The sequence below is a fragment of the Coloeus monedula genome, assembly GCF_965178545.1.
Source record: "Coloeus monedula genome assembly, chromosome: 1".
Classification (NCBI taxonomy): domain Eukaryota; kingdom Metazoa; phylum Chordata; class Aves; order Passeriformes; family Corvidae; genus Coloeus; species Coloeus monedula.
In genome coordinates, this window is record NC_138781.1 from 21,593,615 (window position 1) to 21,607,277 (window position 13,663).

General features: G+C 37.5%; 1 protein-coding gene across 3 annotated transcripts in view; it reads right to left on the reverse strand.

Annotated features, from left to right (window-relative positions):
* Window positions 1–10,562: 10,562 nt before the first annotated feature.
* LOC309581017 (ATP-dependent translocase ABCB1-like) overlaps window positions 10,563–13,663 on the reverse strand; it is a 48,575-nt gene continuing 45,474 nt past the window's right edge. For all 3 annotated transcript variants that reach the window (XM_082295395.1, XM_082295396.1, XM_082295397.1), the window contains 2 exons: window positions 13,308–13,454; window positions 10,563–11,902 (listed from right to left, as the gene is read on the reverse strand). In XM_082295395.1, the coding sequence (XP_082151521.1) occupies window positions 11,708–11,902; window positions 13,308–13,454 (342 nt within the window). In that variant the 3' untranslated portion in view covers window positions 10,563–11,707. The remainder of the gene's footprint in view (window positions 11,903–13,307; window positions 13,455–13,663) is intronic.

Sequence of the window (13,663 nt, forward strand, 5' to 3'; positions counted from 1 at the left end):
ATTTTCAAATTATGGATAGAGACATGGGGCTGAAGAGTTACAACAGAGACAGTAAGCTGAGAAATTGCACTTTTATATTGACAAAATCAGCACAGGAAGCTTGCAAGCAAATCCTAACAAAAATAATAAAATCTGAAATAAATGACAACTAAGTATGAGTTAGGGAAGCAAAGAATTAACCAACGAATTAAGCAAAAATTACTTTTCTTTGGTACTTTTTTTTAGACTCAACCCAGTAAAACTAATCCATTGGGACTTCATTAATGCCTAATAATGCCAATTTATCCTACAGCCATGAGATAAATTATTAAACACTAGTTGTGAAGTAATAAAAGAACAGTAAGGTAAAAAAGAGTTTGAAGGAAGACAGAGGTGTTCTGCATGGAGATGTAATACCCAAGGGAGCTGACAACATTAATTCTTCACTCAGTCTTGGGATTTATTGCTCTTACTTAAATTAATGACTTGGGCATGCAAACAATGCTCATGATAATGAAATTTTCTGATGGCACAAAACTGAGAGGATCAGTACAGAAAACCAGTGTGAAGACCAGGACAAAAGAATACCAGAATATCTTACAGAATTAGATAAATTATATTGGAGAGTAGCAGTAAGAGAAGCAGATGAACCATAATTATGTGAAATACAATATGACAAAATCAAAGAAAAATATGATCAGTGAAAACCTACACTGTATGAGAAAACTAAAATGACTTAATTTGGTTGGCCTCACAAAATGTTATCTGAGAGAATCTAAGATTTATTTCTATAAACAGCACAGGAGCGTAAACCCACAGGAGGGAACTACTGAGCAAAGGCTCAGTGCTGGTCCAGGAAGAAATTAATATACAGGAACTGTGCATCTATTTTGTTGGAAAGAGATGTTCAGTCTTAAAACAAGTAGAATACTCTTCCTGAAGCAGTAGAGTTAAAAAGTTCCAGTCATACATTAGTTTTCTACAAAAACAAGACCTGGTCTCAATAACAGGGAAGGTCCTTCCGACTCCGAACCCTGAGGGAAGACCTTCGTCAGGTGTAGTGCACTCATGGCAGGAAGTGGCTGGCAAACAGTGCCTTGAATGAGCAGGAAAAAGAGATAATGACAGTTATGAGAGTAGTGAACAGCACTGGGTGACCAAAGAGAGATGTGTTGAACTGGGAAGCCAAGTGAAGGTGCCCAAAGATCTTCCTTAGCCACCTGAGCTGGGTAACAGTGGCAGCTGGAGCATAAAGGGATATGCAGGTCAGGGGATGGAACATGTTTTCTGTGGGTGGCACAGTTGTTACTGAATTTTGAGTTTCAAAACTTGCTGGGTTTTGTGGTCACACTGTTTATATTTAGTTAAAATATCAAAACAATGGCAAGACCGGTATTTCGTAATATAATACAAATAAATACATGTGCATGCCCTTGGTTAGTTGGTGTTATACCTGGGGATTTTTTGCCATGTGACTTTCTTTTTGTTTTGCAACTCTCATTGGGTTTATGAGGTCTGTAAGACCATATTCTCTTCAGGAAAGAGACTGCATCTCTGCATGATTTGTGATGCTTTTTTAAACTACTAAAAAGAATGTAAAGACAAAAAATCTACAGCAAAATATATTAGAAAAATGAAAAATCTCTTTAGCCACCGTTATAAAAACAGCCAGCATATGGAAACTTTGCAGCATTTTATCTGAGTCCATGATGGAGGCACTGCTCTTCTTCAGCTGCACCAGTGGTATCATGCAGCTATTCACACCTTTCTGTATATGGACAAGGTCTAAATTCACTGAGAGACAGATTGTATTTTTAAATCTTACAGACACCTAATGGGATTCCAGAAGATATGGCTCACTAGTTTATTGAAAACTCATATGTTTTTCATATCTTTGCATGGAGAGCTGATGAGAATTCCATAACAGGACTGAAGGACAGAATCACAAGTGTCAATTTCCAGCTTTTTGTAAAACCAACTCTAAATTCAATGAAAAAGGTAGCCACCACCTGAATTAACATTGCATTTTTTCCCCTCTTCCTTCTTTAATCTTGGAGATGTGACTAAGAAAACCCAGTGGCGAGAGATCTCTCCCCCAGGGCCTCCCTCAGAACCAAATGCGTGGCAGTGATTTGTGCATTGGACTATACCTTATTCTCCTGTGGTCATCACCCACTGATAGAAGAGGGAAAGCATCAGAGGAAAGGAAGAAGGATGAACAGGAAAGGTGTGTCAGGAAGAAGAGAAACCAGGTTGCAAATCAGGCAAGGCTGGTGGCAAAATGGGAACAGGGGAGTGCAATGGGACAATGAGGAGTGAAAGATACGGGCACGGAAGAAGAATAAGAGTAGGAACACACACAAGCCATCTGGCACAGACTGGGATTAGAGTGGGAAAATGCAAGGTGCTCCCTCACTCATAAAATGAGGTTAGCTCAAAGACATAATAAAAGTTGAATTCCTACAGTTCTGTGAAATATTTATAAGATTAACCAAATGTTGGAATAATCTTTAGAGAACATTCACTTAAGATCTCTATTACAAGAAAAGAATAACCATGGCTTGAATGAAAACTTTCCTATTACCTGGTCATTTCTTCCTTCAGCTTTCCCATCAGAGTGTAAGAAAAATTTCTTAGAAAAATTCACTGATGTACCAATACAGAAAAATTTGCCAGAGAGTTTTACAATAAGGTTTGAACTATGCTATATTTTATCTCTAGAATTAGTCTTATGGCTGGCTGTATTTATATTTAGAAAATCAGTGTTGTCTTTTCAGAGTTTGATAGTGTTGGTTGAGGAAGGGAAGAAGAGCTTAAAAAATTAAAGAAAAAAAATTCAACAATCAGAATGAGGTTTGGTAACATGAGAGCTCTTAGAAACTTTGAGGAACTCAGTGTTTTCGTTTCATTATGAGTTCTCAGGGTGGCCTTTGAGGGTCTTACAGCAATGCAGCAGCAGGAGGAGGTGGCAGAGGAGAAGGGGAAAGCTGCTCTCAGAAAAGCAGGGAGAAGAAACCATGGCAGTACCTGAGCATCCACTCTCCAGCTGCCTGTGGCTGTCCTGTAATTAACTATCTGCAATTCCTAACAACAAAGGGTTGCCAGTCCCTAGCTTTCACCGAGTAAAGACATGGCTTGCTGTCATGATGTCAAAACAATGTTCTGTTAGAAACGATGGCTTGTTGGTAAGAGTGAAAAATCAACCCTCTTTTTCCTTTGGCAGACAAAACCCAAATCTGATTCTTTCCCTCAGGCTGCCACCAGAGGTCATAAGGATTCCTGTAACATTCCTTTTGTCGTGTTATTGTCATCTTCGAGGCATGAGAGACTTCTACATACTCGTTGTACAAAAGTTTATGAAGTTATGTTCAGGCATTTTTTTATAATTATTTACTTCTTAATACAGCTTGTGATGTATTCAAAGGTATTGAAATTGGACCCACCGCTGCTGCTTCTGCTACGGGACACAACAAAGAGTAGTGTTTGTGCACATACATATTCACCCACAATGAGAAGTTCATGGGTGTGTTATCGAGAATTATTTTCTTCTTGTGAATCAATCTTATCCTAGAAACAGTATTTTCTCAGTGTAAAGCAACAAACCATCTCTGTGTTCTCCTTGTAGCCAGCTAAACCAATTACACAGTTAAATTATTTTTAAATTATTATTTTCATTTAGGTAATATGAAAGTGCATTGTACATATTTTTTAAAGTCTGTGGTATATTAAATTGAACCAAACTCTGAATTTCTTGTCCACAGCTGCAAAATCAAGCAACTAGGAAACGCTTTTATTTTTTATTAACAGGAAATACTGAATTCACCTAGTATAAAATACTGATGTTGGTGGTAAGATGCCTGTTGTCACAGGTGAACAGTTTCACTTTAATATATATGTGGCATTTTAATACCCTATTTTTAAAAAATTCTTTATCTGTTCTGTAAAATTTAGAAGTCATGTGAAATTCAATGTAGAATGATAGTGGTGTTGAATGTACTTTCTCTTAAAGAAGCAAGTAACTCAGAAAAATGGAACTCAAACTCTGTATCTGGAATCAAATTACCCAGACTAAATGAAAAGCTCTTTGCTCTTGTAATACTCTGAAATATTTTTAATACATGGGAAAATTCTTCTTTATCCTTCTCCTTTATCTTAATAGATTTTGTGACAGATTAAATTAGGAAGAAATAAATGAAATACCTTTGATTTGAATGCAGAGATAAACATTATCTACCATCATGGATTGCCTCCAGCAGGTCTGCTTGACATAGTAGAAGCTGGGAAGAGCAGTTAGTGTCTACTGCCTTAGTCTAGGTCTTAGGAATTGTGACTTTAGAAGACGTTGCAGCAATGCTGGCAGGACTGTAAATTGATGTGCTAATCCCTTAGGCAGGAAAGAGAATATTGCTGTTTAGGTTAGAAGAATACTGCATACATTGAGTTGAACAAGACAGACATGAAGAAGTAAAAAGAAAAAAGACAATGCAGATCAGTGTAGCCATTTTCTGAACAAATGAGGCCATCATGTGGCAAATTAAAGACATGGCCATAGGAAGAAAAACTTGATATACAGAATAGAGTAATAAAGAAGAAAATACACACCTTTCATCATGAAATCAAAGGAAAATGGTTTTAAAGATCAAACACAGAAATTACTTTGAGCATTTCAATTTTTCACAAGCAATTATAGAGAAATTTTGAAAGATATTTTGAAATTTTAGAAATTATTTTTCAATGAAATATCCTTAGATGGAAATCACATACTTTTTTTCTACAGCTAAAATCTCATAGGTAATAGTGGGAAAATGTGAGCTAGGAGGAATAATCATATCTTCAGAGGAAAGATTTCAAAAGTCTTCATATGAGCACCAAGTGAGCAACCAAGCTTCTGATTATTCATCAAGATCCTCAGGAAATTGCAGGAAACAAAATTATAAACATCTGGAAAACTAGATTGCTGTATGCTTCATTGAATGTACCATTAACAAACTGAACAGGGAAATATTAGCATCCTGAACTGTAATTCACAACTCTAATATACATGAAGAGTAGTGTCTAAGTTGTTTTTGATTCAGCAGATATGCAAATAACTCTGATCTTTAATAACTCGTCTTCTTTTACCGTGAAGAATAGACAGATACATGTAGATAAATCTTCTGTAGACCTACCCAAAAGAAAATCCTGGGAAAACTTAATCTAGATTAGGAATTCATTTTATGGATGGAGAAATGTGTCATAATTCCACAGTGCCTTTTCTTAAATGCCCCTTGGAAAGTGTGTAAAAATTGTGTCATTTTTGTTTGTTGAACAACATGGAAATGATGTATTGCTTTGCAACACTATTAAATATATGCATATCAAAGAATGACCAAAGAGTTTCTACAACAAGCAAGCACATTGATTAATCCAAAATGAAAGCTGTACAAAATGTCATATATGTAGAAGGGAAGGTAAGAAGAAGTTAATCTTGGGGAAAGATGAGAGTGCCTAGGAAGAAAAAAAGTGTGGTGCCAGTGTTAACCAAACAGATTTTCATAGCCCCAGCAGTAAAGAGAGTAGATAAAGCTGGTCACTGTGCACCTATACTACTCACAAGGGCATGTAGTGACAGGACAAGGGCAAGTGGCTTCAAGCTGAAAGAGAGCAGGCTTAGATTAGGTACTAGGAACAAATTCCTTACTCTGGGTGTGGTGAGGCACTGGAACAGGTTGCCCAAAAAAGTTGTGGGAAGTCCCATCCCTGAAAGTGTTCAAGGCCAGGCTGGATGGGACTCTGGTCTAGTGGAAAGTGCTCCTGCCCGTAACAGAGGGGTTGGAACTAGCTGTTCTTTAAGGTCCCCTCCAACCCAAGTCATTCTGTGATTCTATAGTAGCTTCATTCTTTCGAAGTTCTGCTCTGGCTTTTTTATATATTGCTGTAATGAAAGCTGTCCTAATTATGGACATTTGAAATGTAAGTGGGAATCCACAGTTCCTGTGTCATACAGATATACATTCCTTCTCCCTCAACATTGCTTCATTGTAACATCTTGCAAATAATGAGATAACAAAGAAATAAAACTGTTCCTGCTTGTTAGATGATGTAAGGACCACACTTTTTTATCTTAGAACAATTGTTTGCTGTATTAAAAAAAATTCTTAACATATTTGTCTCCTTTACTAAGCAAATGAATGATACCATTTCTACTCAGAGATTATATATGTTGACATGATATTTACATTTAAGTTATCTAAAACATCAATGACTTTAAATGTCAGGACATTTAAAGCAGCCCCATACAATTTCTAGTTTTTCTGTAAAAATTTTCTCTGGCTTGGTGAATTTAAGGCTGCAGCCAGTTTTTATGGATCTACTTTTATGAAACATTATGTAATGCAGGATCGAAGATGCGTATTTTAGTAGAGCACTCATTCAAGGTGTGATTCATTTACTCTACACCAAGGCATTAACAATGTAGGTATTTATGATAATCATGCTCACACCCTCTTATGTAGAGATACAATACAAGGTTGTTGCTAATCTGACCTGCCAGTGACAGCAACTCTAGAACAGGATGAACTTCATTGGCCAGACCTTTGTTAACCCTGTAGAGGACAGACTTGATTAGAGAAATGACTTAGGTTTGAATGCTCACTATGAGTTACATGCAGTCCTGCCCTAGATTTCTACAGCAACAGTGTTATGATACTGATCTCCCTCTTTAATGGAGTACACCCAGAATGAAATGTATACAGGAATAAGCATGCAAAGAAAAAATGAAATGTACTCACCTTTTAATAACCTTTTGTGTTCTGCTATTTTCCTTCCTGTTCTCTACTTTTGATAGCTCTGCAGTCCATGAAATCCACAGCAAAGAATTTGAAGTTGCTGCTGGTCCTGTTTCTTACTTTTTGCTTTCAATTTACTGGATTAAAATAACTAGAATAATGATACCATCCTCTCTTGGAAATTGTCCTGGGGTGACTGTATGATACTGTATGTTGTCTACCCTATGCCAGACATGAATCCTGTGCCTTCCTATGTCTTTAAGCTGTTTCTCAGAAGAGGGGGGAGAGAAGCCAGGCTAATTTTTCAGAGCAGTTTGTATCTGAAGGACATGTACACTCCCCTGTGTTTTCTCACCACTGTGGCAGAAGAGAGCAAAGAACTCTTCCTGCTTTTCCCAGCCCTCGGTTCCTTTTCTCAGGAGAGAGACCGAGAGTTAAACTCCTTTGCTTTTTAGCTAGTCTGCTAGCTGAGACAAGAAAGTTTTTCCCTGGGACTTTGGTTTCTTCTTCTTCTCTTCTGGACTGTTCAGCAACACCAGAACATCACTAGGAGGCCCTACACCGTGGCCTGGAGGGGCCCACACCAAACCCCAGCTCCAGAAAGAGAGAGCTGAGCCACACATACAAAGGACTTTGAATTTTACTGATGCCTTTTCCTGGTCTTAAAATCAAGAGGCATACACGGTTAGAAGGGGAAAAGGGATTTTACCTTGGTATTTATTTTAAGGATCCTTAGGTGTACACGTCCAGGTCATATGCATCAAGATGCATCCCGCCGAGTCTATCTCTGTGTCCCCCTTCCCCCCAACATTGGATACAACATTATAGGTTTTACTAATTAGCATATCTATCAAAGATTCCCCAATGAGAGGCTCAAGTGAGCCCCCCTCCCCAAGGAACCTTCCCTGGATGGTTCTATCTTGGTTCACAGAATGTGTTCTGGAGAGGACCTTGGGGTCTGGGGCACACTGATCCCTAGCTACAAAGCTTCTAAAATGTTTAGTCTCTCAGCTTGACAAACAAGTCCAAGAATGTAGGCAAAAAGCACTAAGAATACAGAAGTTGTAAAAAGGCATAACAGGGGTATAAAAGAAAAGGCAAAAATCTTCATGGCATCATTACCAGGTTCTCTTCACAGCAAGAGGTTTTATTATTTAGCATTATTCTTTTTTTCCCATGCCTGCATGCACTCTGCTTGTTAAATAAATAACTTCTTTTTCACTTTCCTCTGAGGAATTTCTTCCCAAACCTGTGGAGGAGGGGCGGCTGAAACCTGCTTTCTTTGAAGGAGACGTTCCTTCCAGAGCATTTCCCTTAATTTGTCTCAAACCGGGACAGAAATACAGAATGAATTTATGATTAAACTACGTCGTTCTAGACAATTTGTCTAGAAGACTGAGTACTTGACAATAACAGATATTTAGACTGTAAATAGATACATTTACAATGTAGCTCTTTCTGCACAAGAATTGCTAATTGAATGGTTTTGCCCTGTGTTCACAAGCAGTGTATCAAGTTTCTTCTTTCCTCCCAGTTGTCTTCTTTCCTTTCAATGACAAAATCTACGAGTTAGACTGGATTTTGAGGGAGAGGAGGAGGAGTTACAAAGGTACAAATAGACTATACACCTTGAGAGAGAGATTAACTTTATGTCTCTGTGCTGTGAATGATTACAAGGATTACTCATTAACAAATGTTTAAAGGAGATTTTAGTGTCTTACAGAAATTAATGCTGCCAGGCAGCTTGTTTTTATAGACAAGTATAGCAACAAGAAAGAAACAACAGATTCAAAGGATTTACTCATAAGAAAGGAGAACTGGTTCCACTAAAGCTCAGTTGATGGGGAGTCAGTAGGGAGGAACACCATGTAACTTCTCCCAGCCTGTGGGATAGTTCAGGAAGAACATTGGCGTGTCTGAAGAAGAGACTAATGGAGATCCAGAACTGATGTATAGTCTTCCTTTGGTACATGGTCTGTGGTATTGGTGAGAAATACTCCTTCACAAACTCTTAAGGCAAGGGAGAATGATGGAGTTTACTCATGCTCTCACTCTATGTCAGAAATTATAGAAGGGTTTAGTAGTGAGGTACTTGTTGCATAAGGAACAGCAAATTATCCTTGCAGAAGTAAATATGCTGGAGAAAGCTGGGCAATAGGACACTGTGGTATTTAACACCTAGATAAGAATCTGCAGTAAGAATTACTTTCTAGACCTAAATCCTCTTTTTCTTCTGAGAACCCTTTTTTGATTAGTTGTTTCAGCAAGAGGGCTATCAGACTGTTGAACTTAAGTCAGTGCTTTCTGTTTCCCCACAGTCAGTGGCATTTGCTTGCAGAGTCGTTAGGATTGCCAAGGTGGTGTCAATGCTGACACCTCTCTAAAGACTCGTTCCAAAGATAATGGGTCTAGAGGCACAGGAAGTGTGTGGGAAAACATTAAATTACCTCCCTTCAAAACAGTGAGTGCTCTCAAAAGAACAAGACAGAGGAAAAAAGGCCTATTACTTCAGAATAACAGCACATACATACCATCCTGTGTTTAGAGTGCTTATGGGCAAAGACAAGAGCTGACTACTCCCACAAGTAGGACTTAAGAGTTCAGACAAGTGTCTTGTGACATCAAGGGGAGCCAGAATGATCAGAGCCCAACTGAAAAGGCGGAGCTAATGAGTAAGACCTCTTATGCCCCTTGGAAAGGTGTGGTAGAATTATGGTCCTTACAGCAGAATTGTCCTAGTTCAGTCAATCCTTCCTTTGGGTAAAGCATTGCAATTTAAAGCTGTATGAATACAATATGATGAAGGACACATTTTTGGAGGTGTCTTTGTCCTTTTGGCTTTGTGCCTATAAATTACATGATGAGGTATTGAATGGTAGCTCAATTGTAGTACTATGGCTGTTGTGGTGTTCTGAAAAAAATTCTGAACAGGATGTAATTGTGAGCAGCAGCAAATCACTTCAAACATTTAGAGTGGATTTGAAATTATTATGCAAAGTTTTGTATAAGTCTCAGCAGATACTTCTTTAAAAATGTAGAAGAAAAGAATGGGGAAAAATAGATTGTTTTCGAAAGTTTCTACATTTGACATGAATTTCTGAAATATATTTTAAACTATATGACCAAAATTTTTAAAATTGGTTTTCAGATGTTTGTGGTAAAGTATTTACAGTGCTATCTTTATTTTCTTGAAGAGCTAAATTGGTCTAGTAAATCAAGCATCTTTGAAATGAGTTGGGGAAATAATCCAATAATTACTAACCCAATAAGTAGAAACTGTATAATCAACAATTTAAAATTCTGGTTTAAAAACTAAATACTAACATCCAGAATTTTAAAAAAATCAGTTTAGGTATGTTCTTAGTTAAATCTTCAGACTATAATGTTGAAGAGTTTAATTCTTTTTGAATTAAAAGAATTTAAAGAAATTGAAGAATGTTTAATTCTTACAGTTGCAAGTATAACTCATTTATATTATTATGCAGAGTAATATCCTTATTGATGGACAAGAACCTTATTGCATCAAGCAATGCATAAATAGGAAACAAACAAATTTGCCAGTCAAATTGGTTTTCCATCTAAGACAGAAACAAAAGAAAATAGGTATGTGATTTAAGAGGAATACAATGAGACTGCATCAATCAACATTCTGCAGAGTGTTATTACTACATGGTTGAGCCTAACTGATGAGCCTATCTGCCTGCAGACTGGCTCTGTGTGTATAAATATCTAGGTGGAGGTAAGACAGACCATATGTATAAATCTCAGGGAATCAGAAATTGGTATGATGGGAGTGTGGACAATTGATTAATCAAGACAGTTTTAAAATCAAAACTTTACTGCATAAATATTCACTAACAAAATACATTTCTAATGTTTAGTTATTAATAATTATTAATGAATATTACTCCATAGTCAAAGCAGTTAGCCTTTAACAGCCATCCTATATTAGCAAATAATATACAATATCCCAGAGCCAATGCCAAGAATTCAGCACCAATGGTTGCAGTCCTTGCGAGTCTCAGTCACGGCAGTGATCGGGTTCAAGAGCTCTTCAACCAAGGACACTAACACTGAAAAGGATGCCTTCCTTCCCCCTCCTCCAAGTCCAAATCCAGGATTTTCACCTTGTATAAAATATTGCAGTCTTTAGAGAGTTCTTAGTCCTTGACCTCTGACCCCTAGGATGCTGAGAGACTTGCAGATAGTACTTTCCCAGGCTGCAGCAGGTGCCTTGTCTTGCCCATCAGTTGTGGTCTTGGGGTTTTTTTCTTATCTGCTGTTTCATTTCTGTTTCATTTCAAGCAGTCTTTCTCCATCTCTTAAGGTTGCAACTCTTCAACAATCAATAACCATCAGTAAGGTACTTACAGTTCTGGGACCTTTGCTTTCAGCCTGTGCCCATATTTTCAAGGCCCTTGCTGACATCCCAGGCTAAAACTCCACGTCATAATAAGAGACATCTGGCATCAAGCTTCAGCTGACTGCAAGTTCTCGTAACAATTGGTAACAAGCCTAATAGGCCAGGACTGACTCTGTCTTACACAGGCAAAGTGAGGATAAGGCTTGAGGTTTATGTCTGACAAGAGCAAAACTATTTTACTGAGCATGAAAATATTTCCAAATTGCTTACCAGATACACTGGATTAGTGTGACTTTTTTTAAAGAGTTCAAAGCAAGCTAATATTAATTACAATTGGCTTAGCATGCTTCTACTTTCATGAGTGCAATGGGCATCTGCTTTGGCCACACAGAAAAGAGAAGAGGTTTGAATAATGAAAACTAGTAGTGAGAAACTGGTACACATTTACTTAGTATTTCTTGTGTTTATATGACTTACGAAAGGAAGGAAGAAAACTGTAAGTATCAAGACTGACTGTTGATATTGAAATAATTACAATGATAAAAGTAGCCACAGTGACAGTTCAGAGATAAGTACTGCCTTTACTTGAGATGTTGCATTACCCACTTTGAACATTGACCAGGGAATAGTAGATGCCTTTTTCAGCCAGAAGCTGCTGATGGGTGCCCTGCTCTACCACCTTGCCATTCTGGACCACTGCAATCTTGTCAGCGTTTTGGATGGTGGAGAGGCGGTGAGCTATCACAATGCACGTACGACCTTCTCGAGCTTTATCCAGAGCTTCCTGGACAATCTGCACAATGAACAAACCAAAAGGTGAACTATTTGGGCAGCTCTTGTGAGATATACCTCAATTGCTGTCTGTAAACATGTATGACAGTGAGGGAAAGGGAGTATCTGCTTCTCAAGCTTCTTGATTTAGAATTAGCCTGTGTTGGCAAAGAGTCCAAACTGTTAGAGTGGATGATGCTGTGATAGTTAAGAGAGTCAGAAGGAACCAGGCTCATTACTGAGATGCATGGCAGGAAAACAAGAGAAAATGGTCTCAAATTGTAACAGGAGACGTTCTGGCTGGATATTAGAAAAGGATTCACTGCAAGGATAATTAAGCATTGAAACAGGGACAAAAACATCTCTAATTGAATCCCTCCAAGATTTTCAAGTACCCTACCAGACACCGCATAAAGCAATCTAAATTTGAGTTCAGTATTGGCCTTTGTGTGAAGAGGAGGTTTAAATGGGAACCTCCACAGCTTCCTTTCATGACTGATTAATTATATATGGAAGTTAAGTCAATATTCTTGTGTCAACTGCTGTCATACTAGTTCTCATGACTTCACAGGGAGTCTCATGAATCACATTTCTCTTAAAGCTAGCACTGTCAGAAAAATACCAAAAAAAATCTCTGCTTTCTTCTGTTTATTTCTTAAGTTTAGTAATGCAGAATAAAATAAGATATTAAATTTCAATATGTAACTGGCACATAATCAAGAAAATGATAAATCATGGGATTATTTAATGACATTTTCCCCTTAAACCTCATCTTTTCATGCCTAAAATTGATCAAAATTTAGTAGAAAGATTTTAACTTTCCAGATTATAATATATGATAAGATATTTGCCTCATTAATAGCAAGTATTTTTGTAGAGTCCCTGTTAATTTTCTACAGCTAGATTGTACTTCCGTTGTACCAAGATTACAGCTTTGGGCTTAAAAAAAGAAGCAGATGTTTTAGCAATTTTCACTTGAACTTTTCATTTTAGCCATTAATATGTAAAGGACCAGAGAGCAATGGGAGAAGAAAGAAAACTTATCAAAGCCAGATTTCACAGTTTCACAGAAAAAAAAAGTTCTCTGGCAGAATCCTCCATCTTTTTGGCTTCTGCAGTTTGTGTGTCCTGATTCAATTTTGATAGAACTTTCTCAGTTGAAGCCTGAAGACTCCTAGGCTAAGGAATGCATTCTTCATAGCAACTTCAATCTGCCTACTGCCATACAGATGTAAAAAATACTTTATTTTTCCCAAGGAGGTGTAAGACATTTATATTTGTCTATTATTAGCCTAAATATGTAATTTGCATAAGATACCTTATTTCCAGCTTTTGGCTTTAAACTGTGGGAGTAAAAGCAGTAATCATAGTAAAAAAAAAAAAAAAAAAAAAATTAGATTCCAGATTTAGATTCCGATTTAAGTTACCTTTTCACTCTCTGTGTCTAAGGCAGAAGTAGCTTCATCCAGTAGCAGAATGTGGGGCTTACGTACAAGAGCTCGGGCAATAGCAATACGTTGCTTCTGGCCACCAGAAAGCTGGGTTCCCTTGTCTCCTACACGGGTGTTGTATTTCTGGAAACAAAATACTAAGTTCAGGCTATGAATGAAAATCATTTCTGATGTATATTGAAGCATATAAACTCTGACACCAGACACCCATAATCTGCATATTCCATGCCAGTAGCTGTCTGAAAACACCTAGCCAGAATTTCTATCTGCCACAGATCTAGAGATCTTTTACTAGTAGACTTCTTTATAACATCAAGCGTTTAATAAATTCA